Below are 27,785 nucleotides of genomic sequence, written 5' to 3'. Positions count from 1 at the left end.
CTCCCCTCCCCACAGATAAATTCCTTTCATGAAGAATAAGGATTTTCTTTAGCATGATGGAGCTTCTGTAGAATGTGAAATATATCCACCAGCTGTAAATTCAATAGAAGATATGCAAACTAGGTTAATGACATGCGAATTTACTGCAGCTCTTGATACAGGGTTTTATGACTCCATGCTGGACTTATTATTGGATACACACTTGGTTTGAGAATTGAGAATGGCTCACTGATTATGACTTTTTTGTGGGAGTAGAGAATTATTACTGTAATTGGTTTGATCGTTGCTTTCTCCCACTTAAATTTCTTGGTTATATTGCTCAGATATTTGAAGGACATGGTGCAGCTATGAATGTTATGATCAGTTTTAGAACTTGATTACTTCAGCAAAAATAGCAATTGAATAGAAACAGGATGATCATAATGTACACACCTCAGTATTGAAAGAATGCTTTTCTAAGGCATGCTGTATTGTCAGAATGGCCATAAAATTGACTGAACATAACTATCGGAGAGATTTTATTCATTGCATTTATATTCTGCCTTCTGCCCAAGGAGCTCAAGGCAGATCACAGACAAGGAGATGTCAGATAATATACAGAAACATCTCAAGGAAGGTGATCTCCTTTTACTTTGTATATAAGAATACAATCCATAATTTCAATATTGCTATGTGCAAGACCCTTTCAGTGGTATGAGTACCTCTTCATATGACTTAAGATGTCTTAGTTTATAAGTACCGAAGAAGAAAGAAATTACAATTGCTAGTCTTTGAATCAACAGGGAAATTAACCCCATGCTCTCCCTGTTCTCTTTTGCAGAATGAGTATGATGCCTCTGGGGACATTCCTTCTCTTTGCTCTGTGTCTCCTGGGGGCTGTCATTCCACAGGGACTACAGTATGCCACCTTTTCACACAATGCCACCAAATTTCTTCATTTAATTATGGATCCTGACTCTGGGAGACTCTATCTTGGGGCAACGAACTTTCTTTTCCAGCTGACGTCAGACCTGGTGATGGAGGAGGCTGTTTCCACAGGGCCTTCCTTGGACAGCAAGGACTGCCTTCCTCCTGTCACCAAGCAGGAGTGTCCCCAGGCCCAGGAAACAGACAACTACAACAAGCTCTTGCTGATCGACTCGCTGGAGAAGGAGCTCATAGTGTGTGGAAGTGTGTGGCAGGGCATCTGTGAGAAGAGGAGCCTTGACTTCATTGACCACGTCCTTTTCCAACCCCGGACACCAGGAGACACTCAATATGTGGCAGCGAATGACCCAAATATTTCTACGGTGGGTTTGATAGGTTATTCCAAAGACAATGTGCCTTTTCTGTTTGTAGGCAGAGGATACACCAGCCGGGGAGTAGGAGGCAGCATCCCTCCCATCACAACTCGCAATCTCCGGGCCCACCCAGGAGAGGCAGCAGGATCGGATCTTCTTTCCATCTTCTCATACGAGGAAACAGCCAAGCTGGCTGTGGGCCGACTCTCGGAATACAATCACCATTTTATCAAATCCTTTACTCATGGGTCCAGTGTTTACTTCTTATTCTACCGGCGTGATATCAAGTCACACTCCCGGGAGTACAGGACCTACATTTCTAGGATCTGCCTGGATGACTCACACTATTACTCCTACGTGGAGCTACCGCTGGTCTGCAGGAGTGAAGAGAAGACTTACAGCCTCCTGCAGGCTGCCTACATTACACAGCTGAGCAGAGAAGAAGAAGATGTTGGCCCAGGCCAAGGAGGTGTGCTTTTTGCTGCCTTCTCTGCCTGGCAGGCTTCCTCGGGGAAGCTGAGAGAGGAATCTGCTCTCTGTACTTACACAATGGATGAGGTGGACCGCCTTGCCACCAAGACCAGGGACCTTTGCTACACAAAAGATGGGAGATCGGAGGATGGTGCAGAGGTGGCGTACATAGAATATGATGTCAGCTCCATCTGTGTCCAGCTGTCAGCAGTAAGTGGGTGCTCATGGCATGCATGGTAAATCTGGACAGTTAGTCTAAATGCTGGGATGACCAACTTGCTTGTCCACTTGGTTTACTTATGTTGCACTTTTCTTCTATTGTCAAACTCAAGATAGATTCCATGGGCTTTCCAGGTAGTCTTCTATTAGGGACCGATTAGATCCAGACCCACTGAACTTCAGTGGGGTGGCTGCATGCGATGCCTTGTACAGCCCTTGCACCATTTATCTCATGTCTAGGTCACCAGTTTGTCCAACCTTGGTTCAGGCAGTTGATATTTTTACTGTTTTTAATGTTCCCTTGTTATTCCTAGAGAAAGAGGTACTAAGAGTGCAATCCTCTGTTTAGAGAGAAAAAACAAGTAGGATTTTGTCTATACATGCATAGGCTAGTACCCTAAATGGGTAAGGCACTGTGTTTTACCAGAAATTCCTCTACCTGGGAGGGCTCATCTTTAAGTTCCATAGACCATGTTGTCATGAATGAAAAGATCCATGATTCATTTCTCAGCCACAGGCAGTAGGAGGCTATTCGCTAATGCATATCATCACAAGCATAGAGGAATAGGGGCCATTCTAGATCAGAGAAAAGGCCCCTCTGGGCCAGCAATTTTGGCTATGCACAGTGGCTAAACAGGGAAGCCCACTCGAAGGATAGGAATGCACATCCACTTGGGTTCCCTGACAACTGGAGTACAGAGGCACAGTGCTTGTGATACTAGAGGCAGGACTTTTGTTGTTAGTTGCAAGGTTGCGTCCGACCCATCGTGACCCCATGGACAACATTCCTCCAGGCCTTCCTGTCCCCTGGAGTTCACCTAAGCTCACACTGACTGCTTCAGTGGCTCCATCCAGCCACCTCATCCTCTGCCGTCCCTTTCTCCTTTTGCCGTCAATCGTTCCCAGCATTAGGCTCTTCTCCAAGGAGTCCTTCCTTCTCATTAGGTGGCCAAAGTATTTGAGTGTCATCTTCAGTATTTGGCCTTCTAAAGAGCAGTCAGGGTTGATCTAGCCTTTTCAGTGAGTACGTAAGTACTTAATGGCATTATATAATGAGTATCGAAGGGAGGCAAACCTCTGCATGCATTGTTGTCTTTCATACTTGGGCTTTAATTGCAAATTGCTATTTGGAATTTTATGAACTAAGATATAATGTATGTATTAATGTTTTCCCCTGCAGAACAAAATCTGAGAACTCCTAGAGGGAGTGGTCAAAGGGGCAGAAATGTTTACTCTCCACTGTCAGACTCTTCTTGTTCACAACCATCCTACTGGGCCAGTTCATTGTAATCGTCAGTCAGAGATACTGCGAAATGCATATTCTTAGAATGAGTTCGATACAAACCATTTCCAAGTCATTGGACCGGGAATCCCAGCTTACTTGATGGGTCATCAGTGCTGCTGCTGTCATAGTAACCTGGGAGGGTTTTTTTTGTGGGGGGGGGTTGGGTGCCAGCCTGCATTTGGCCACAATTGCAGGTCCTTTGAATGGGGAAGCAAGAACACCTTATATGCCAGATTTCTGAGAGACTTTGAGTAAGTCACTCTCGGTGCCCCCCACCTTTCACTGCCATTAGCACCAGCGACTCCTGCTCCTTTCTCTCATTACTGCTACCGCTAGCTTGTTTGCCAGTCAGAGAGCCAGCGGGCAGTGGGATCTCCTCCTCCTCACATCCATGGTCTGGGTCAGAGCAAGAATTAGATCCATGGCCGGGTTACAGTGGTGAAGAGGAGGTGCACGTCCAAGGGGCTCTTCTCAGGGGGCCCGAGCTAAGGGCTGGGCTCTCAGCAGGGCCGGTCCTCCCATGAAGCAGGGTGAGAGGTCTGTGACAGGTGGTCTTGTGTGATGAGGCACCAGAGTGGTTGGGGCTGTGATGCAGTGGGGAAAGGGGCATGGTCTGTGCTCACCCACCTTAGGCCAGCAAGAGAGCCTGAGCCGGGGCTGTCCCTTCGCAGGTGCCTGACCATGCCAGGCCTTGGCCAGGAACAGACCTGAAGTCCAGAAAAGGCTCCCTGTGTGGTGCATCCAGAATCCACTAATTTAGAAACACAGCAGCGGAGCTGTACATGGGGAACATTTGGGACATTGTGTTAGGTACACCAGAAGCTGTACCTTCAGCAGAAACATTCTGTACGCGCATTGCTTGCTTTGGGTTGCAGGCCAAGAGTACCTTCAGTGAAGAGGTGGGATAGAAACTGACAAAATAAGTGAGTCATGTTTGCAGTCCGCTGAGAGCCGGTGCTGTTTTTCAAGTCCATCCAAGCCCTTAGCCTGGAAGTATGAAAAGAATAAAAATAAGGAAAACCCGCTGGATCAGACTGAAGGTCTGTCCAATCCAGTGTTCTTTTTCACACAGTGGCCAGTCAAATGCCTCTGGGAAGCCCAGAAGCAGGGCAAGAGGGAACGGTGCTCTCCCGTTGTTCTTCCACCCGGAGACTGGTTTTTAGTATGCCTCTGCTGACCAGCTGCTAGGGAACATGAGTGGGAGGATGCTCTTGCACTCATGTGGTACTTAGGGCTTTCCACAGACCTTTGTGCTGGACTAACAGGCCTTCGGCTGACCCAGCAGGGCCCTGCTTATGTACCTATGGCATCTGCCTCTGAGCAGGAAGCTACCCCTTAGCCAACATGGCTGCTGATAGCCCTACCCTCCATGAGCTGGGCAGCCATTGGCATTCATCGCATCTTGCGGCAGCAAGTTCCACAAGTTAACTGTGCATTGTGTGAAAAAACAGAGTGATTTTCACCCATTCACCTGTTATGAAATGGATGATACAATGCAGAACATGTGATATCATTTACTAAAACAATTCAAGTTTGTTTCAGTTCAACAGTTCAAGCTCATTTCAGAGGGCAGGGGCACCTTTGTTAAACGTCAGTTCGTCTTGGCCTAGATTTGACATACGCACAACTTGGTCGTGCTTTTCGTATTACCAGCCTGGACTGGCAGCAGCAAAATCCCCCAGGTCAGCTCTGTTTAAAGTGCTCGTAAATCCAATAAAAAGGCAAAAACCTCCCAATCTGCTTGCATGAATTGGCCCCATTTTCCCTCCTCTCAAACTGAGAAATGACAGATCGCTAGAAGGTTTGAACGTCCCGATTGTCAGCAACTTCTGCTGACCCTTGGACCCTCCTTAGTAGAAGAACAACATCTTCCCTTTAGCCAACAACTTAAATGTGCAAGATGCAGAAGACCAGGGAAGGGAGAATAAGGAGAACACTAAGAATAGGTGGGGCTGGATGCCATTGTTAAAGGAATTTATATCAAAATAAATATCAGGGAAGATAAAAAAGGGTTCCAAGGGAGAAAGAACCATGAATCCCTTGAGTTTCCTGGCTCTGTGCTGTGTAGTTTCAACTACATAGTTCAGATGTAAAGCCAGTGTGTGGGATACCATCATTTTAATGACTGGTTTATCCAATGGCATGTGAACTTCACCCTGGGCTATTCAGACCAAGGAAGGCTTTGCTGTTGGATCGGATTGTGGTCATGCATAGTTCCTGTGCCACTTAGCTTTGTTCAGTTCTCCAATGGCAATGACTTCTCTCTCTCGCTCTCGTGTGTGTGTGTGTGTAAACCTCCAGAGGCGGTTTCAATTTGGCTAGTTTCTGGTATTGGTCATTCTCTCATTGCATTCTTTTTCAGCACAGTGCTAATTCTGTGCTCTTTCTCTTGGCTTTGCAAGCTAGCCTTTCTGCACAGGTTTGCTCTGGAAACCAGTTCCCCTGTGAATTCCCAGGCTAGCTTTTTATATCTATTCTCAACATAAAGGGACAGCCAGAAACACCAGACACTAGACAAAAGTTCAGCCTGGTCGTTTCCGCTGGAAAATCATTGGCTCGGCTCACCAAGAGTCCTGCAAACATTGTTTTATGTGTGTGTTTCTAATTAAGATTTGGGTGACAGGGGATCCTTAACGATGCATGTCTTCCTGGGTTAAACTACATGCCACATTAAGCAAGGTTTTGAAGAGCAAACTTAGTGCAGGGTGTTTTCCATTTTCCAGGAAAAAGCAGCCATGTGGAACCCCGATCCAGATCAGGAACATGGCATGTGGTAGGGAGGTGATTTTCTTAACCTTGTCCTCCCAGTCTTTCTTTATTATAACATTTTTATGCAATGTCGATGTTCTGCTGAAGATCTCCCCCCACAGATTGGCTTGAGAAAGGCATGGTTTACTCCGAACAGTAGTATCAGGAGGGAGGGGTGAAGAGTGCTTTGCCCCACTGGAAAATACAGCCTTGGAGACCCCAGGCAGGAGCATGCATTATTCCAGCCTGCCTCTGACCCAGCCTCTTCCCTCAAGGGCTGCTTGCTGTGTGCCACACCTGGTGGGGTGAGTTAGCAGCTCTTGAGAGCAGTTATGGGCAGGAAAGTGACACCAGGAGACGGGGTTCAATCGCACCACCACCAGCACTGGCCTCATTGAGATCAGGGTCCCGCACAACAGCTTTTTCTGAGAAATGGAAGTGGCCAGCACTCAGTATGCTTTTTTCAACAAGTCTGCTGAGCGTAAGGTGTAATTTGACCCTCGTGACAGAATTAGGGAGGCTCTGCAACCTGGTGTGTGAAAAAATCCCGCACCGTGGCTTGCAAATGAAGCTTCCTTCAAGCCTATTTAAATCCGCATGGTAGGTTTGTCCTTAGGACCTGTGGGTGGTGCAGGGGGATGGCAGGAGGAACCACCTAGAAAATGAGGAGTGGGGAGAAGAGGTGAGGAAGATCCCACTGAGGTTGGGCAACCACTGGAGGATCAGGAAGGCTGGAAGGACGGCCCTGAGCAGAAAGCACTTCCTTCATGCAGGGGAGTCCAGAGAAGGTGCCATTTTCTAGCCTCCAACACAGGACTTTGATTCACGGGCATAGAGAAATGGGGAGTTCTTTATGAAAGCCAAAAGCCTTACTCCTGGCTTCCCCCCAGTTTTAAGCTCATAAGAAGTGCTGACCCAGATCAAGCCAAAGGTGGCATCCTGTTCCTGAAGTGGGCAAGCAGGTGCCAGCAGGAAGCTTGCAAACAGAGCATGATCCTGAGGCCTTCTCCCAGCAGCGGGCATGGAGGCTCTGATCCAGGAGGCAGCATATGCTGCCATCCAGGTTTTAGCTAAATCACACCTCCTCCCTTGTGATTGTATGAAACAGTAGATAAAGGGAGGGGTAGCAGAAAAGACATGTGGGGTGGGGGCTTTGTTGCCCCTTCTCCTGCAATTCAAGCTCTGCCAGTCTCTACCTTTATGCGGTGGAAATTTGCATCGGATGCCGAATGATCCAACGCTGGAAGATTGCAGGAGGTGGTGCTGAGAGAGAGGCACCCGTTCCACCAGCCCTCGTGAACGCGCCTCCTCTTCTTGTGTCTCATGCTTTTTTGATGGGAAGCAGGGCCTGCCTTCTTTTTCTGATCATTTGTAAACAGCTCTGGGAGCCTGTTTGGGTGAAAAGAAGGATAAAATGCTTAAATAAGTAAGAACTACACTCAGGCCTAAGGACTCGTAGATCTCTGTGTAGAGATGATGTGGAGTGAGCATTCACCTGGGCTCTGTGATGACCCTGGCACTCGGAGAGCAAAGCAGGGGTGCTGAGGAGCTGCTGAGTGTTGGCCGTGCCACTGGGTGCCTGGGCCTTCCGTCAAACAAGCCCACTACCTGTCACAGCGATGTGGGAACTCCCTTTTCAAACAGATGTGCTCTTTCTTTGTAGGAGAGGAACCCCTAGAGCCAAAAGGGCTTTCCTTCTCCTAAGCATAGCTAAGGAGAAGCACTGAGCAAGCCTGCAACCTCCCCCCCCCACCCAATTTTCCATGTCCTGTAACAGGAAATATTTTGTGCAGCATGTGAATGTGGATTTCTGGACAACCATCAGGCTGCCCTTGCCTTTGTCTAATGCAAAGTTGTGTGTTGGCATCTTGGCTGCAACAGTTTGGCCTTTGATTCTGCCCACCACTGTAATACAAGTACAAAAAGCTCCTCCAAAGTGGAATCCAACCCTTGGGCTAAAAGCCCTTGCTCTATAGACACACTAATTTTTCTGGTACAGTATTGAATTTTGGGGCACTTGACCAGGTAAACAAATCTATCTGTATCTAGTTCTGATCAAACCAGATAAACTTTGGGACTACATCCACTACCCCCCCCCCCCCACAACACAGCAAGAGAGCTCAAGGGTGTGTTCTTAGCTTGCTTGAGGCAATCTAATGCTCTCCATATGTTTTGGACCATCGCTCCCACATCCCTCATCCAGCATGGCCCCAAGGTCTATGAAATTCCATAACATTTTACATCTTATTACATTGTTCTTTGTCCCTGATGCATCATGTTTCAAAAACTTTGTTCTGTTCTCTCTGCAGAACAATTTCCATGATGATTCAGTTGCATGCTGCATTAAGGGGAGAAGGAGCCACAGCCTTTACTTTCAGTCTTGTTAAAGGTGCTCATAAACCTGAAGTACCCTTCACATCCATCCATCTATCTAGATACATGCATATATAGATTTGTTAGGAAGTAGGACATGTATAAAGGTGAAGAAAGTATTTCCAGGGATCAAAATGCATATTGCATTATATAGATCACTTGAAACAAAATCAGTTAAAAAAACCAGTACTGTTGATTCATAGAATAATAGGGCTGGAAGGGGCCAAGAAAGCCATCAGGTCCAAGCCCTTGCTCGTGCAGGATGCCATGTCACACCAGCCCATTCAGATGAGTGTCCAAACCAAAGTAAATGAAGCGCAGATCAGATCAAGGCTGGGGCCACTGTATGGAGGGCAGCCCGGGAAACAATCTTGCTACCTGTATGGCAAATAGTGACAGTAAAAAAATTAACTCCCATTGGTGCTGATGGGATTTTTTAAAACTATTGCTATTTGCTGTTTTGAGTAGTGGTGGTCAGAATCACAGCAGGGGCAGGACGGGGTTAAATCTTACTCCTGCACATGGCATGTCCCCATCTAGATTGTTTCCCCTACCTTAAAAAAAAACCACTGCGTACTTAAGGTATGTGAAGTTGGACTCTATCAGATTAAGCCCCAGCATGACTTGCTTCAAGATGTTTTGGACCACAATGCCCATCAGCTCCAGTCAGCATGACCCATGATCAAGGGATGGGTGTTATGGTCCATGACATCTGGAGGGGACCAGAGCAGAGAAGGGTGCTTGAAGCAATAGCAAAAGAAAAGCTTGAAAACAGAGCATGAAATGTTGTGTCTTTTAAGTGCAAATGACTAGCAAATGTAGAAATGATGATTAAAGTGGAAGAGTCTTAGAAGAATAAAGAAGGGATGTGCATACAAGCAATCAGCACATTTGTCCAAGCTCTCCAAATTACACTTCACAGCTTATTCGCCTTGTGACAGGATTAATCTGTGATCCTTGGTTTTTTATCTTTCCACATGAAAATTCATGCATATTTTTGTGTGCGTTTTTGAATCTTATTCTTCTCCTGTTGATTAAAGTATGCTTGTGTGCATTTTTCAAATTTATGTATGCTCTCACAGATCTTGTTGCAAACTTGGAAATCTATGGACAAGGCCTGCAGACTGTGTTCAGATTTGTATTCAGCACTGAAAGTGCGAACTGGGTATTATTGTTGTTCTTGTAATGTTCTTTCAAGTCATCTCCAATTTATGGTGATCCAACCTTTGCCTTCCAAAACGCTCTGTCCTTCACAGCCCTGCTCAGCTTTTGTAAACTCAAGACCTTCCTTTATAGAGTCAGCTCATCTAGTATTTGGCCTTCCTTTTTTGAACTAGGTAGAGCCTCATTATGAAACAAACAAACAAACAAACAAACCCAAAACAAAACCTAATGGAAGGATTTGCAAACATCTGCATTGGTAAGAGCCAGTGTGGTGTAGTGGTTAAGAGCCTGGGACTGGGACTCAGACGACCTGGGTTCTAGTCCCTGCTCAGTCATGGAGCCAACTGGGTGACTTGGGCCAGTCACAGACTCTCAGCCCAACCTGCCTCACAGGGTTGTTGTTGTGGGGATAAGATGGAGGAGGAGAATGATGTAAGCTGCCTTGAGCCCTTTGTAGGAAAAAGGCAGAATATAAAAAAAAAAGAGATGTAAGTTCTATTTGGAGCAGTCCACAGCTGAGTGGCAGAGCTTCCTATTGTGCACGCAGAAGATCCCAGGTTTGATCCCTGGTCTCCACAGTTAAGAAGAGACTAGGTGGGAAAAACCTCTGCCTGAGACCTGGGGAATTGCTGCGCATCATCTGGTCTGGTCTGACATAAAGCAGGCTTCTATGAATTCTGTGCTCGAGGCCATGGGAGTGGATTGCCTATCCTTGGAAGACTTTGTGCTAAGTACCAGACCACACTTCTGACTCTCTGTTATCGTTTTCATTTCTCCACAAATGGGAGCCTTGTCAGAACCAGCTTCTGCCAGGTTGCAGGAGCAAGACCAAAGCAGCGGTAAGCCGAGTCACATTGTTCCGCAGATCAGATGGCAAACCTGATGTGGTCTGACCACATCTGTTCTAGCCCCATGGGCACTAAAGCACTTGGCATTTGTTTCCTTGCAAGTGGAATCCCTGCCTGTTAGCTCTTGCAAGGCCCAGAATTTAGGAACCAGCATGGGACTGACAACTTCCAAGTGGGACAAGGGTGGGGAGAGCTTTAATGAAAGGAAGGAATATGTTTCTGTGCAGATTGGTTCCTGTATTTTCAGTTTCTGAGTCAGGCTTGTTTATCTTTCCTAACTCCCTGGCAGAATATCCTGTAATGTAGGCATGGGCTGGCGCTTGAGTCTTGTGGGCAGGGCTGGCCTCCGGGGTGGGCACGGTTGGGTAGGGCCCCGACGGGGGGCCTGCTGATCGCCAGCCCCGACATTGAATCTCTTCTTCACCGCTGCATGCGGCTTTCCACCTAGATCTTGCGCTGGCCGAAACCATGTCAGTGGTGAGCAGAAGGAGCATTGGATGTCACTGCCTATCTGCCCCCTGGCTCTGTGCCCCTCCAGCAAGTGGCAGCAATGACGGGAAAAGGGAAGGAGGGACAAGGGGGCTCATGGAGGGTCTATTTTCTAAGACCTGGAGTGGGCACTGCTTGCAAAATCAGTGTCGTTTATTATTTTTGCTAGAACCCAATGTCTGCCAACCAGAGTTCAGTACAAAAACAGAGACTTAAGCCGGTCACCGTTTGCATCCTGCAAGCTGTATGTGTATCTAGTGAGGTGGTTTGCATGTACAATGTGTATCTAGTGAGATGGTTTGCAGTGCTAACATAAACCTGGCTAACTACTGCTCGAGGATTATGATAGCTTAATTTGGAGTGTGACTTTGTGGGGGGCAGGGTTTGGTCCTTTTTGCTACTGCTCTTGTTAAAACAAATCATCAGGAGTTTGAAATGTTTGCTGATCTGGTACAAATCATCAAGGAATCTAGCAGTATATCCTGATCTATCCTGTTCATTTATTGCTTGCTTGTATTTCTAGCCTGCTTTAATTTGTTTGCTTGTTTATCAGTACGCAGATATATATGAAGTCAACTTTTATAAAAAGTTCAGAGAAAAAACCCCACCATAACGGAATAAAAACACTGTAAACCTTAAGAAATGTAACAGCATTTAAAAAGTTATGCCTAGAGCCCTTTCCTGAAAAAGGAGAGTGGGGTGGCTGGAGTTCCAGTCCCGGTGGTGTTGCAGAGTGTTGGAGCCATGCCAGAGGGAGTCCTTCCCATGTGTCCCACAAGCGAGGCTGTCCTTCGAGCCTCCTCTCCTGCTGATCTGAATTTCGTACCAGGAAAGGGGATCCCATAGGCAGCTGGGCCCTGAGCCACTGAGGGCTGCAACAGTTCAGCCCAGCACCTTGAGCTGAGCCCAGAAAACAGTGGGTAACCCTCTGCCTGCTCCTGCTGTAAGGAGCATTCCTGAATTCTGCTACTAGGAGGCTGTGCAGCGGTTGAGCAACAGAGCCAGTCCCCCAAAGACTGGCCCAGATGGAAAACCTGCTTCTTTTTCCTTTCCTCTCCACCCCTGCAGGACACTTTGGATGCCTACCCCTGTGGTTCAGACCACACCCCAAGTCCCATGGCCAGCCGGCTGCCACTCGAAGCAGCTCCAATCCTGGAAAAGCCAGATGCCCGTCTCACTGCTGTAGCTGTCAGCATCGAAGATGGACGCACGGTCATATTCCTAGGGGACAGCAAAGGACAACTGCACAAGGTATGTGTTAGTTGGGTCTGGCAGAGAAGAAAGGAACATGCCTGTAGAGATCATAGTTGCAGTGCCTTTCTGTGCTTTTTCAAGAGCAAGTGAGGGTAGCTTCACATATTGCTTTTCCCAGCAGGGCTTAACATGTGCTTCAGGGAAAGGGTTTATTACATAATGTGTGCAGGACTCTGTGTGTGTGTGTGTGCGCGCGTGCGTGCATACATTAAAATAAATTAAAATTCAGAGCCAGAAATAAAAAAGTAAATCACAAACATTTACAAATTATGGAAAATAAATAAATATGCATATGTTTGACTGTCATTTATTTATTCATACATCATGTAATCTACTGGTCCTATCAGGAAGGAGGGAGGCTGTCTCTATGCATACATTGATCTTCATAGCTTTTAAGATTTTACTAGGCCTATATACTTCGAAGCCTATCTTTGCAACACAGAGGTCTAGGAACTTGTTTTTGAAAGAAAAAGTACTATAAACTGAGATTTCTTTTCTTTCAGGACCAATACAAATTTCTGATAATTTTTAAAGCAATAAGAAGTACACAGCCTAGAAGATGAGAATCTGTTTCTGTTCCGTCATTAATGCAAATCAGGAAGTTGATACTTGTAGCCAGTAGGACACCTTGTAATATACACTCACACATTTTTTGACAGGCAAATTTGATGCAGATTTTTGTGTTTGGAAAAATAACTTTGGTTCTTACTTAACCTCACTTTTCTTCATCTACATTTATCTGAGACATTGATGCTGGTTGGATGTGTGGTTGAATGACTGACAACAGCATTTAGCACCACCTTGTTTGCCAAAACTCACAGTAGGGTAGATGAACAACATTTTCTTATCTCGAGGGTTTTGTACTGAAACATACTTCTTTGCTTTTTTAAGACCAACATTTTGCATTCCAGAAAGATTGTGTTTTGGGGAGGTTCTGCATAAGAGGGAGATGCACTATAAATCTTGCTTGGCACATAAGAAAAGTCTGCAGACATCATGCTTTGCCCGAGCCTTCCCAGGGAATCGGTAGCTTAAGTCTTAATTCAGCTCTTCAGCCATTAGAGTGCTCTCTCCTCATCATTCACGTTGGCATTAGTATTTCTTAACATGAGCTGCTTTCACTCCCCTGCCTGTCTTGTTAAGCAAAAGGGCTTTTCGGAGGTGCCCTGTTTGTTGCTTTGCTTTCAGACATCGATCGATCCCACGCTAGAAAGAAGCAACCCTTTCTTTGACCATTGGGCCTTGCTGCCCCCTAGCGTCTTTCTTCCACAGTGAACCCAGGCAGCAGCTGTCCTCATGATATACCAGAGCAAATGCAAAGTACTTGTTGCAGTCTGAGTTAATTCATGATTCCGCTCCTTCTCCGATTTTTGTGATAGTCACCACATTTGCACCCCAAGGGATGCAGACTTTCCTGCAGTGTTCCTTCCAGTGTGTGAACAGATACAGTGGTGCAGCTAGGACTGGACCTTGGGACTGAAGTCCTGGGCCCCACAGCTTGTGGGGCGGGGGCACATGTTAGACGATGGGGGCAGCGGCAGGCAACTTCGGCACTACAGCATCCTGCAGTTGCCGCCGAAGGTGGGGCACATGCGTGGCTACAGATGCTCATTTGATTATTTTTACTTTAAAGATATGTGACTCTTTTCGGCCGTAAAAAGGGTGTCAATTCACAATGGAAATGTTTTACATTGAGGTCAGCAGAAGAAAATAAGATGTTACTCCTGTAGTCATGATGGACATGACAATATAAGGAGCACCGTTTTGGATTGGGCCAAGGGTCCATCTAGCCCGCCTTTTTGTTCACACTGGGGCCAACCAGCTGCTCATGGGACACCCACAGCAAGACATGAGTGCAAAGGCAGCTTCCCACCCAAGTTCCTCTCTGATACTGGAGGCAGCCTATAATCATCTGGACTGGTAGCCACAGATAGCCTTCTCCAGAAATTTGTGCAGTCCCCTTTTAAATCCATTAAAATTGGTGGCCATGACTGCATCTTTGGGAAGTCAGTTTCATAACTGTGTGCTTCATGAAGTTCTTCTTTTTATGTCTTAAATCTCCTAGCAATTGGTTTGGTGGAATGACTCCAGACTCAACTATTATGAGAGAGTGGAGATAATACCTCCCTTGATGTTTTCTCCATGACATTATGATGGTGTCCTGCTGAGCTCAGGCTGCAATGCCATGCACACTTACCTGGGAGTAAAACCCACTCAACTCAGCAATTCTTATGTCTGAGTAGATATGCATAATAAGAGGGCTGTGCGAGTTTGAAACAGAAAACTGTGCATGTTCAGAAACTTTACTTTAACTCAACGTTGGCAAACTCCCCTGCCCCCTCTGAGCTGTAAAGCATGGGAAGACTGCTGGGAGGAAGAGAAGGGAAATGTTAATTGTGCGTATCTCCCCAACTGGAGTGATGTGCATAGTTGTCTAAAGGATGTCTAAAGACCATTATGACCAGGGCCTAAAATTAACTATCTGTACCATTGAACAGAAATGCTGAGAGACAAGTTGTTCCTTGCTTCTCTGCCCTCTTGTGCATGTTATTTCTGAGTAGATCTGGCAGCTTTCTGGTTCTTTATTAGCATTTTTGTACTACTTCGGAGTCTGAGATTTCCCTGGTTGCACAGTGGGAGTGCTCGTCCAGCCACATTAGCTTAATGTGGCAAATGCAACAAAGCTATCCCTCTCTCTAGTCTAGCGCCCTGCTGGTTGGCAAACCAATTTAGCTCACTTTTATTTCTTTGCTAAAATTCTTGGGAAGCTGTGTGCACTCTTCTTTCTGCACTGGAGTACCAAACTAACCAGCTTTTTAGACACCAGGAACTAGTGGGGGTGGGGGAGAACATCCAGCCCCAGACAGCAAGCCTCTCTCCATGAAGGCACTACCCTGATGAGTGCCAGAGAAGGTAGTACTATACAGGTTCTTGTATGAGTGTTGCATAAAAGCGAGATTTAATCTGGACTTGCTCTGATTAATGATGTGGAAAGACTATAAGACAAGGGTGGGGAACCTCTGGCCTGTGGTTTTCCATCAGCCTGCCAGCTTCCCTGCCTTTTCTTGGATCACTAACTGGAGATAAGGCAGTTTCCCTCCTCTACTCATACTATATATCAAGATTTTGTTTTTGAAGCCTCCATTGGTGCAAGGAAGCTTTTTGAAAGCCCAGTAGCATCGCAAGGGCAGTTTTTTGGCTAAGTGGGGTTGCGGCATGGTGCGTGGGTAGAGTATCAGACTGGGGACCTGGGAGATCTGGGTTCTAGTCCTTAACTCAGCCATGGTGTTCCTGAGTGACTTTGGGACAGTCATAGACTCTAAGCCTAACCTACCTCACAGGGTTGTTGTTGCAAGAATAAAATGGAGAGGAGGAGAACCCTGTAAGCCACCTTGGGTTACTTGCAAGATCAAGAAAGGTGCGGTATACATGCAATGCATTGCCATGCGAGGATGATAACAGTGTGGTCCACAACCTTGAAAATCACCCCTTCCCTGTTGCAGTCAGGCTGTTTAAAAACTGCCTGCTTATGGAAGAGAAAGCAAAGGTATGTCCTTTGCAAAGTTTATTCTGAACGCATTACATTATTTGAGGGGAATCAAGTGACAGAATTTGAAGTGTAGAATTTCTTTATTCCTGGAAGGTATGAGGACTTCAGGCTGACAAGGGCTGTGCAGCTTCCCCTCCCCTTGAGTCTCATTTCATTGCAGGTCTTCTTGGGAGCAACAGGAGCCACTGACCTCTATGCTTCTCTAGTGATCCAGCCCGGCAGCCCTGTGAGTGGAGACCTCTTCTTTGACCAGCCCAGGAAGCACCTGTATGCCATGACACAGGCTATGGTGAGAGCAACGGGAGCCCCTGCTCTCTAGTCACAGCACTCTCTAATATTTTCAAGTCACGCTAAAACTGAACAGCTTTGGCCCAACCTGCATGGAATAAGAGGCCACCTTAAGTAGGCTTTTTGTTGTCCTTGTTGCAGCAGGCGGTGCTATTTCGAAGAATCGGATGCGAGATGCGAGGCCCAGGATGCCCTCGCTCCTTGTTATGTGCAAACCTGAGAAGGGTGGGTTGTTGGAGTGTTGACAGGCTTTCCGAAAACACTCCATGGATTCTGAGTGGCTTGTCAGCCATCCCAACAAGCCACCCTTGCTGGATTTGCATGTAAGAAGCAACCACAGCATGCACCCTTGAATGGTTTGAACATTCAAAATAGTGGTCCCTACAGCAAGAAGCCCATTGGGTAAATTCACCTAAGCTTTATTTTTTTTTGGTACATATGAACCAGGTCTGTGTATCTGGCTTAAAGACATTTTGGTGAGCAGTGCAAGGAATCCTATTATAGAGGGTTTCCAAATGAGTTTTTGCATTCACAGAATTATCTGGGGGAGCCAGACTTTGACTTCCTCTTATAACCCCTCCAGGTTTTTCCATCATTCCTCCCATCTTTTTACTTATCTCATAAATCCATTAAGGAGAAAAAGATGGAATAGCTGCACGGTACCTTCTGACCATTAGTGCTAATGGTCAAATTTCCTTCCTTTAGAAAGTCAGTGAATAGGCCACATTGCTTAGAGAGAGTTCTGTTTTTCTGTGCTGCTTTAACAAAATTTACAAGTGACACCCCTGAAGTTACAAGTGACACCCCTGAAGGCATTATTATCATCAAAACACTTTTAGCTGTAATTCTGTACTGGACACATACCTGGGAGCAAGCCTTGTTGACTATTGTAGAGCTTAATTCCAAGGAAACATGTATAGGATTATACTGCCTACTGGAATTTGATCAGGCATTTGAAGGATTTCTATATAAGCAATAAAGGGAAATGGTGGTGCCATAATACCCTTTAAAAAAAAGGATGCCTTGCTTGCTGCACAAACTTGTATGTAATCTTATTAGCCCAAATTTTCTCAGGCCACTGCTGTTTAGATGGTTGCTTTGAAGATTTTTGATTAGGTGTTATGCATGACTTTGCAACAATTGCTTGAGAATTGCCTGAGGGGTTTCTTTCCCTGCAGCAGGAATCCTGGGCTATTAAGTTTGAAGGAATGAGAAGAATCACTTCAGTTGTAAAGTTGATTGTGAGAGTTGGGAAATGGACTTGTTTCCAGAGCAGACTTTAATTTCATTTTGATTGATCTTGCTTGATCCCTAACCTGTCGTTTCCCAAAGACCCAGGCTCAGTAACAATTCTTAAACTGGGTCAGGCCAAAGCTACAGAGCCTGTACCCCGTCAGCTTTAGGTATTGCTACTGACCCGATGGGCAGAAGCAGCAGCAGCAGCATTAACACAGGAAACGTTGAATATACTGTGGTACATTTACATGCATGTCTGCAAGCCCTTGAAAGGTCCTGCTACTGGCATGTATGCAAAATCTGTGCAGGCTTCTGTTGCCTTAGCACGTGTGTGTTTATGTGTGTGTGTGAACTTACTAGATAGCTTTTAATCATACAAATGGTTCAGGCAATTAACAAGGACTGCCTGACAAAAAGCAGACAAACCAGAGGGGTTGGGGTGGGCAGGGGGTGGTGGGGAAGCCCGGCAGATGGGAATTGTCCATTAAGACAAAGAGCCCAGCCCTGCGTGCTGCTGCGTCCCCAGCTACCCCATCCTCTCCCCCAGCCTGATGTCATTTATCACTGTCCGCTCTTTATGAGCCGTCCACCAGGCTTTCCCCCACGTGACAGTGCTCTGCCCCAGCCATTCGGGAATTTCAAACCTCCGGTGGCTCCTCGGCTGTTCCTGTTCGTTGCCAGAGGCTCCCCCCCACCCCTCCCAGCTGGCTCCTCCTCGGCAAGCCCAGATCTTCCCTTTCGGTGCTTTCCTCTTTCACCACACTGGTAATGTTTCCATTAGAGGCAAGCAGGGACTGATTTGTTACAGAGGCTTGGGGTATATTCTGGACCCTGTAAGTCAGGACTGTGGTGTTAAGCTATTAAATTGTTTTGATAAACCAAAGCAGTTGGCTCCTCGAAAACACATGTGGGCATCCTGTGAGTCCCGGGCTATAGCCAGCTCCTGGCCACTCTCTTTGCAGCCCACAGAGCCCTGCCCCACCTCCCTTTCCCCGTGGCCGGAGTAACTGCCATTCAGCTGAGTGTCAGGGAAGGGATCCTTGCTGCAAATAGCAGTGAGGATACAGGAATCTTGAATGAAATCAAGCAGGCGAGTTCCAAATGCCCCCCCCCCCCCGCAAGCAATCAGCATTAAAATCGTTGGAAGAATATTTCAGGGGGAAAGAGTGAGTGAGTGCGTGTGTGAGTGTGTGTGCACACGCACGTGTGCAAGACGGAGAGAGACACTACAAATGACCTTCCGCCATCTCACTCTACCGCACCTCTACTCACTGATGCAGTCCCTGAAGGGCTCTCACAGGGAGCAATGTGGCCCCAGGTCCTCCTAATTTTACCCGCCACTGAACTAAAAAGCTGTCCCTGGTTCAAAAAGTGAAAGCCCTAATAATTTAATATGAGCACTTACTTAAAAATGTAGAAGAGAGGCACTGCTTGGAAATGGCATTTCCCCATGCTTATATGTGAAAGAGAAAGAGGGCAAATTGTATCTGCAACAAAATCCTACAGTATAGTAAGCAAACTTGCACCCAAAAATGTGTTAGGAGAAATGTGGATGAAAATGCACATGAACTTTCATATGAATATTTAAAAAAGAATTCACAAGGCTAAATTGAAATTTAGACTGGAAAAATTAGAATAGGGAAGGGTGTGAAGCTGACAGGTTCGTCCATCCCTGATTTTGCATCTCTGTCTTGCAGGTGGCCAAGATTCCCATATTTGAGTGCTCCCAGTTCTCAGATTGTGAGTCGTGTTTGGCCCAGAGGGACCCGTATTGTGGCTGGTGTGTCCTCCAGGGAAGGTGAGCTCTCATTTTGAATTATGTGGCTTCACATGGCAACTCTTGATGGCTGCAAGGATACTCAGAGGGCCAAACAAGTAGCCACGATCCTTTTTCTGTTTTTTAGCAAACTTGCTCTGAATTGTGAGTGGGGAAGGCGGATTCTAAATGGCTTTTGAAAGATGGGGTTCACCAAGGGTGGCAGCAATTGCAGCTTTAAAACAACTTTGTTTTTATGTTAAGTGGCAGCACTCTTCTCTACCATTTCTGCCTAAGATGGGCAAGGACATTTTTATCAGCAGTGCCACTGGAACAATTCTGCATCATGACATAGCTCCAGCCATCATACCCCCAATAAGGAGAACTGACTGCCACTGTTACTACTTGGAATGGTGACAAAACAAAAGTGATTAAAAGGAAAAAAGAAAAAGTTATTCAGTAGCCCCTTAAACGTGCTGTTCTCCACTTAGACTTCTGCCCCATGCAAAGAGCAGACCAAAATGACCATTCCAAATCCTCCGCCTGAGAAGGCAGCAATACATATGGAGAGGCAACCATTCAAGTCTGCCTTCCAGCCTGGGTCATGCAGGCTCCCTCAGCCGGGTGCCCTCCAGATGTGTTGGGCCACGAGTCCCATCATTCCCAGGTTGGGGGCGTTAACCCAACCCTTTGCCTTCATCCCAGTTCCCTGGCGTAAATCAGCCCACTCCTAACGCTACCATTAGCCAAGAATGGAAACTGTGCGTGGACAATAGGAAAAACTGAAAGTGGGAGGAACATTCTGTACGATTTTAGCTATAATCCGGACAAATATAATGGTCTGCACACTTGGCAGATGCTTTCTTCTTTTCTATATTGCATTCTTGTTTGTGTATTCGAAGTAAGCAAAGAGAGTGTTGCCTCATTGGAGAACTGAAGCCTCATTAAGGAAGGCGAGCCCTGCTCTGCAGTCGGTCTGGCTGGCCAGGCTCTTTCAGTGGCTCTTGGCTGATCCGGTGTGTGCTGGATTCTGCCAGGTGTGGGCGATGCTACTGGAATCATGGCATTTTCCATGTGGAAAGAGCCTTGCCTGGAAGAGGCTCAGAGCACTTCAGGGGTCAGATGATTCAGTGACAGTCTGCTCAGGATATTGCCTGGAGCAAAGTAGCTTAGTGTGAGCCCTTAACCTAGCAAAGGTCTGGGGCAGAAGTGGGCAACCTGGGGCTCTTGGGATGTTTGGGCTACAACTCCTAACAGCCCTGGATGGCATGGCCAATGTCAGGGATTATGGGAGTTGTAGGCCAAAACTTCTAGAGGGCAACAAGTTGTCCATTCCTTGTCTGGGAGAAGACTGAGTGTTAAATGCTGGTCAGGCCTGGGCATTCCTTGTCCCTACGGAGCCTCGGCCACGAGTAGGCCCTTCCTGCTCAGTACAACCTGAGTGAAAGGCCCTTCGGGCAGCCAGGTAGCCACTACAGCAACTGCCCTAAAAATTCTTCCTGCTCTGTTGTCACTCATGCTTTGGAGCACTGGTTCCACCTAGTTACTCCAGTTCCTTTGGAGTTCCACCCTCCTGTAGGATGAGGAGGAGAATCAGGAAGTGCTGCCAGGCTGGGATCAAAGCATTCTTTAGAAATGGGTTGCGTGGTGTCTTCAGTGGGACTGAGGAGTACAGGAGGATGGGACTCTTCCTCCTCTTTTGCTTGGTCAATAGATTTGTGGATGTACAGTGTGGAACTGACTAAGCCAAAAAGACACTCCTCTCCTCTCTATGTAGTCAGAGCATTTCCCCGCGCTCCTGTCTTCATCTGTTTGTGTGTCCCGTCTTGCCCCAGATGCAGCCGCCGATCGGAATGCTCCAGGTTCCAAGTGAGCGAGCAGTGGCTCTGGGGCTTTAATTCCAGCCAGCAGTGTCTGTCCATCCAGTCCCTGAGCCCAGCCAGCATCAGCCGGGAAGAACGGAAAAATGTGAGCTACGAGACATCGAGTTGCCCTTTTGAAGGCTGTGGAACTGTGTTGCAAGCAGCAGTTTCTCATTTCGTGGACAGCAGATGCGTGAGCGATTTGCCCATCCTCTTTTCGTGCTTCCTTTGTGAAGGGAGAACTCAGGAGTCCTTCATTGACTGCTGTCCATGTAATGTGAAGCCGCCCCCAGCCGAATAAATAACCTTGGAAATGGGAAAGAGTGGAGCGACACAAGTGTGGTGTGTGTCAAGGGGGGAGAGGTGCACAGAAGTGGGATGCAGAGGACTGGACGTTGTCTTACACTGACTTGGTCCATCTCTGCCCTTATATGCAACAAAATAAGTCAAGTTACCAGCCTTCTTGGCAAAGAAGGAGTATATGAATAATGTTAACAAGTTGGTGTTGGAAAAGAGAAAGGAACTGTGAGCTTTCAAGCACCTAGACTTGAGCATTCTGCCCGTTTACTTGTTTGTACTGCTGCTTTTTCCCATCGCCTCCCCTCTTCCCCATTTCCCTCCATTTTCTTCCAGTTTCGCAAAGTGAAACAGTGCTAATAAGAAGAGAGTCTTTCTTAAGAGGACAAGGCACTGATTGATCTGCTCTCTGGTTGACAGATATTCCTGACTGTTTTGGGTTTGCCAGCCCTGCGGGATGGAGAGTCCTATTCGTGCTCCTTTGAAGAGTACGCGAGCCCAGCAGCGCTGACGGGTTCAGGCCTCGTGTGCCCCTCGCCGGATCCCAGCCAAACCCCAGGCTTGCAAGCAGGAACAGGTGACTGGCAGGAACAGAAACTGAGCCACAGAATGTGGGCTGCTTCTCCAACTGGGGGTCCTGCAGCTGTTTCGGGTGCTAGCTCCCCACATTCCTGATCACTGGCCATGCTGGCTGGATGTTTTGAAGCTGGAGTCCAAAGCGTCTGGAGGGCGCCGGGTGGCCTGCTTCCTGCTGCACACGGTCTCCTGCACCGACACTGCTGCAGCTGCACAGGGAAGGCCATCTGTGAGACGCCCCTGTTACTTGTTGATCCCCTGTTCTTGCCCTGCTCCTTGCCTTTGATCCATGCCTGGAAAGAGACGTCTCCATTGATCCTACTCAGTAATCCCTTGCGCAGATCCCATGAAATCCTGCCCAAATCCTGTATGACTCACGCCTCCCTTTTACTGTTAGCTTGCTCTGGCATAGATCTCCTGTTTCATCAGGTGTTGGTGAATGGCATTCAGTTCCACAGTCCAATAAATCATGTACTTTTATTTAAATAATGCAAGGAGTTTGATTGGATAGGATATATTCAAGTAAACTCTGTAAACTATGTTTGGCTAGCAGTGAATTCACAGAATTTGGCTTTCACATTCATACCCAAAGTCACCCAGTGAGCACCAGGGCTGAGCGGGGACCAGAGCCCAGATCTCCCCAGTCCCAGTCTAACGAACCACGGTGCCACATTCGCTCTCAGTTTTGACTGTCTCTTGACTGTGTCCTGTGTCCTGCACATACCTATCACTGTCTCTTATTTCAGAGATGAAATGCCAGTTAAATTAAATACGTAGTGTCCTGCTGATCCTCCTCATTTTATTTATCTTAGTGTAGGTGCATGGGGCCTTGATCCGGATGTAGGTCACTGCCCACAGGTAGGTTTACATCTTCCAGCCAGTTTTTTCCCACAGAATCCAACCCTTTGCTCCTCTCCTCTCCTCTCCTCTCCTCTCCTCTCCTCTCCTCTCCTCTCCTCTTCGGCGTCCTCATCTGCATGGAGGGGTAACAATGAATTTGGGAGGTGGGGTGTAATTAATGTGTCCATCAACACCTCTGCATTCTTAAAAGTTTAAACCTCCCGTACCTGAGAGTAGTGGTCCCCACCCAGATCAAATTGCAGCACAATGACAGTAAGGTAAACGGAATGGCGAGGATCAGTTGCATGCCGCCTCTTTAGTGCTTCACCCTCAGTGTCTGAACGGGACCCTCGTAGCTGTGGAACAGCGTTTGAGGAAAGCCCTTTTTCCCGTTTTCAGACCACACAACCATTCAGCTGGTGGTGCGCTTCCGTGATGTCTTCGTTGCTTCAACCGCTTTCTCCTTCTACGATTGCTCGGCAGTGGCTCTTCTGAGGAAATCAGCACCGTAAGACCACAAGAATTCTCCTCCCTCCCTCCCTCCCTCCCTCCCTCCCTCCTATTCATTCTCCATCATTACACTGACTTCATGCCTTCTTTGCTCTGTTGAGCCTCCTCTTGCTTCCTTGTTTCAGATGCCAGGGATGCGTGAGCAGCCACTGGGGTTGTAATTGGTGTGTTCATCAACACCTCTGCACTCATAAAGCTACCTGTGAAGAAGGAGCCATTATCTACAATGAGAGGGTATGTCTTTCATACCTCTGATCTGTTCATCCATCTGTTGAATTCCTGATTGATTAGGAATAGGTGCTAGAGAATAGATCTCTAGTCAGCTTACACAATGTTCATACCAACTGAAAGAATAAAATGAAATCCACAATCCAGTCCTGAATTGAGATGGACTCAGTTTAGCTTTGAAAATTCCAAGCTTGGCTTGACAGGGTTGCCCATCCTTAATACTAGTAGGGCTCAATATTTTTTATGATACATACTTGTGTGGAGTAGATGCATTCCAGCCTATAAAAGAGTAGCTCAGAATAACTTTGTTAAGTCTTTAAAGCGCTTTGGGAATCTGTGTTTTATTGAATTTTTGTTAAATCCTGAGGTTATTAATGTGCTCTTCACTACTTTGGGAGCCTTTGGCCGGAAACAGACTTATAATAGTTGCCTCTTCCCTGTCAAAAAAACGAGAAGAGGCGCACACCGTAGGGGGATTGCTGTGCAGTCAGATGATTCAGTAGGTGGGCAGATTGTCTGAGTTATTATAAGGCAGCTTCCTACAGGCATGGAATCTGGAGGACCAGTGAATTTGGAAGGGATGGGGTTGCCTAGGCACAGCCCCGCAGCACTCCTTTCTAAAGGAGGGAGGTGTTCATTTTCATTCCTGCCCGAGTCAGAATTTTGGGCAAGAATCTCTCATGACAGCAATCAGTGGGGTTTCGCCTCCTGCTGTTGCTGCTGCCGCCGCCGCCTTCCGACTCTGATTGGCTGTCTCTTCTCTGCCTCTTTTCACTCCCCCAGGCTCAGATTACACCCTTTAGTCCATTGCCATCTTCAGCCATCCCAGTCGCAGCCGTGTCACCCTCATCTTCTCCAACTCTGGCTCCCGAGCCCACCGTTCTCACAGTCACACCAGGGGCCACCTCCGCCCCCAGTGCCGCCACCACAGCTGCTCTCCCCACCACCCCGCCAGCAACATCTGCCACCGCAACCCCACAGCCAGGGACCCCCCGTCCCACCCACGCGCCATCGCCAACAACCTCAGATGCACTCACCTCGCTGGAGACGACGGTGGACTCTCTGACGCTGCCCCCAACGGAAGTGCCTGCCACTGCCGGTCCTACCTCTGAGCCCACCTCTGGCAGCCAGCCAGAGACACCCACTTCTGTGGCACACCCTACCTCAGAACCCGTCCTTGGTCCCAGAGACTGGGGCACTGACCCTCCCTCTGCTGCCCCTCCCAGCACCCTGCAGCCTACTGTGGAGGCACCAACCGCTCCCGCAGACACCGGAAATGCCACAGCCCCGGTTTCGCCATCGGTCCCAGAGGCCCCCTTGACTCCCGCCCCAACTACCCTCCCCTCCAACCTGACAGGGAATGCCTCCACCTCTCCTGCCGACCTGTCATCCGAAGAGCTGGAGACAGAGCTGCCTTTTTCTGAGGTGCCCCCCACGGCGGGCCTTCCAGACCGGCTTCCTCCCGGGGACAGCACAGAATCCAAGGACAGCGAGGAATGGCTGGGTTCACTGCCACCTGAGAATGACACGTCCTCCTTCTCTGCCTCCATCCTTCTCTCAGGCGACGGAGACTCCTCTGAGAGTGACATCTCTGATTTCCCCAGAATCATGCACCCAGGGCTGGACTATCAGTATGATGCACCAGGATTTCTGGATTTGGTGAGTCTTGTGCTTCTCCTGAGGGTGAAAGAGTACACTGCCGCCGCTCCTTGCAGGGATTGCCTTTCTCCTTTGCAGAGCTCCCTAGGAGAGGGGTGCTTTGCAGCCAAGAAGGAGCAGAGAGGAAGGAAGGTGGTAACCCTTCTCTGCCTTTCCACCCAGATGCCGCCTCCACCACTTTGCCCTTCCCCTACACATGCCTGATTGCAGATGCTAGGCAAGCAGGGAGATGTGGAGGAGAAGCGACTGACTAGGGAGGATCTTCTAGAGAAAAGTGGCTGAGACAGGAAAGATTAAGCCTCCCTTTGTGCCCACCCCACCCCCAGGGCCAAATACCACCCCACACTGGGACTTTGGGAAGAGAAAAGGAGCTATTAGGCAAGAGCAGCTCTCCCTGTTCCAGGGGTGTCAGAGCTCTTTCAGCCTGGGGGCAGAATTCAATTTCAGAAAAGCTCTTTGTGGCTCCATAGCAGTGGATAGAATTGAAGGGGAAATGGGGCAGAGCAAAATGCGAAGAAATCTGAAAATGCCAACATTTTGTAGCTTAACACTTTTGCTGCCAGTAAATAATAGTTAGAAGAGGCATTTCAAGTTATTAGAATGGGGAGAAAAGGCACACCAGACCATCAGCAGGTGGGGGAAGGGGATGGTTCCAGAAGAAGAGGGAGGCTGAAGGGCAAGATTTGGTGCCAGGCCATGGGCCTGAGGTTCTGTGCCCCTGCTCTTTGCCAGCTGGCCTGTGACTTAAGATTAGGGCCGGCTCTTCTCCTGGTACCTCAGGAAGGTTATACTATTACAAAGGCAAGGGCTACCTTAGGCATCCTGGTTACAACATAATAATGAAGAGCCAGTGTGGTGTGGTGGTTAGACAGTTGGGCTGGAGACCTGGAGGATCCGGGCTCTGGTCCCCACTCAGCCATGAAGCCTGCTAGGTGACTTTGGGCTAGTTGCTCCCTCTCAGCTCAACCTACCTCACAGGGATAAAAATGGAGTCATATAAGCTAGTTTGGGTTCCTCAAAGATGAAAAAGGTGGGATATCAATCCAATTTAACAACAACAACAACATAATAGAATACATTCCCTGCAGAGCAGTGTACAATCGCCAAGGAACAATTGTTTCTGTGCCTGCTCAAAACTATATTGTTGGCACAGGCATTCAAGTACGAGTAAATTTTTGGCTGTTCTGTTATTTTGCCTTCTTCTTTGTTTTACAACAGTGTATTTTTATATCACCAGCATCATCATCATTTTTATGATATAAGCACACTGCTCCAGAGTCCATGAGGGTGAGGGGCATTCAAGAATGTTGTAATAAATAAATATTGGTACACCTGGCAGAGTTGCCCCAGATTTAATGTGGCCACTGAAATCACCTCCCCCACTCCATTGCCTGAGAGTAGGGTAACAAGGCTGAGGCGCATACAGGCCTGGGATGGGTGCGGGTAAAGAACACCCAGTTCTGTTTGTTCTCTGCACTTTAAAACAGTCATAGAATAGGAAAGCTGAGTTGTGCAATCTGAACTCCTGGTGATTTGCACCAGGTTCTTGCCTATTTTAAATCCCTTATTCAATTGCTGCTGGGGAAAGAAGTTTTGCACAAGAATTCTTGTCATTGCCCTACAATATTTGCACTGTGTAAAGTTGGACCATAAGGAAGGCTGAGTGCTGAAGGATTGAGGCCTTTGAATTGTGGTGCTGGAGGAGACTCCTGCGAGTCCCTTGGACCGCAAGGCGATCAAACCGGTCAATCCTATAGGAGATCAACCCTGAGTGCTCTTTAGAAGGCCAGATACTGAAGATGAAACTCAAATACTTTGGCCACCTAATGAGAAGGAAGGACTCCCTGGAGATGAGCCTAATGCTGGGAGCAATAGATGGCAAGAGAAGAAGGGGACGGCAGAGGATGAGGTGGATAAATGGAGTCACTGAAGCAGTCGGCGTGAGCTTAAGTGGACTCCAGGGGGGTGGGGGTGGAGCACAGGAGGGCCTGGAGGAATGTTGTCCATGGGGTTGCAATGGGTTGGACGCGACTTTGCAGCCAGCCAGCAGATTTAGATCTGGCCACAGGAATAACAACATCAAAGGTCTGGGAGGAGCACAAGCTGTGTGCAAACCCTCTTATTGTCTCCTGCATGTTTCGTGTGCTTTCAGAATGAGGAGTTTAGTGTCGGCCCGGGCGCCTGCCCCTGTGTGAGAGGCATCCAGGGGCCCTCTCTGTTGCCAGTCAATGTGCAGCGGAAGATTACACTGATAGGGAGAAACTTCCATCTCTATGAGGTAAGGCTTTGCTGGCTGCCCGGGCATTGTGACTGAAAACCGAGTGCTGTCCAAAAACCTCCTTTGAGAGCGTTTAGGGAATGTGTCAAAAGGTGCAGAATTGCTACGTAATAACTCTGAGGGTTCACCTAGAGACTTTTACTCTCTATTCTGCACATGCAGGTAAGGCACGCAACAGTTGTGACAGTGGCAGCCCTGTCTTTATAAACATGGGTCTGCCCTAAACCCATCTAACAAACAAGAAGGGCAGTCAATTTTAAGAGCACGGTGTGTTTTCCAAATGGGGATACCAAACCCTTGACTTTCCTCCCCTCCTCTGGCCCTCGGTGTCACCTTCCCCTTGGCCAGCTCTCATACCACAAGTGAGCTGGAAGATCACTGGGGAGGGAAGCAGCAGGGGCAACTCCACCCGTCTGCTCCTCGTGCGCCAGAAGCTCGTCCACCACCCCTGCTTCCGTGAAGGATCAGCGTAAGACCAGCATTTAACGGGAGGGGTGGGCTGCCTCCTGTCTGCTGTGGTGCAGTGGCGCCAAGGCTTACAGGATCGAAGCACCAGGGCTGCTCCATTTGCAGG

General features: G+C 47.7%; 1 protein-coding gene across 2 annotated transcripts in view; it reads left to right on the top strand.

Moving 5' to 3' along the window:
- PLXNB1 (plexin B1) overlaps window positions 1-27,785 on the top strand; it is a 134,957-nt gene that overhangs the window by 63,175 nt on the left and 43,997 nt on the right. For both annotated transcript variants that reach the window (XM_044452023.1, XM_044452024.1), the window contains exons 4-13: window positions 821-1,961; window positions 11,946-12,128; window positions 15,842-15,970; window positions 18,903-19,003; window positions 20,797-20,929; window positions 21,541-21,697; window positions 22,936-23,044; window positions 23,172-23,280; window positions 24,058-24,933; window positions 27,086-27,211. In XM_044452023.1, the coding sequence (XP_044307958.1) occupies window positions 822-1,961; window positions 11,946-12,128; window positions 15,842-15,970; window positions 18,903-19,003; window positions 20,797-20,929; window positions 21,541-21,697; window positions 22,936-23,044; window positions 23,172-23,280; window positions 24,058-24,933; window positions 27,086-27,211 (3,063 nt within the window). In that variant the 5' untranslated portion in view covers window position 821. The remainder of the gene's footprint in view (window positions 1-820; window positions 1,962-11,945; window positions 12,129-15,841; window positions 15,971-18,902; window positions 19,004-20,796; window positions 20,930-21,540; window positions 21,698-22,935; window positions 23,045-23,171; window positions 23,281-24,057; window positions 24,934-27,085; window positions 27,212-27,785) is intronic.

Source organism: Varanus komodoensis, unplaced genomic scaffold, assembly GCF_004798865.1.
Source record: "Varanus komodoensis strain SLA01 unplaced genomic scaffold, ASM479886v1 scaffold6_4, whole genome shotgun sequence".
NCBI lineage: Eukaryota > Metazoa > Chordata > Lepidosauria > Squamata > Varanidae > Varanus > Varanus komodoensis.
This window is presented reverse-complemented; position numbering and strand designations above follow the sequence as displayed.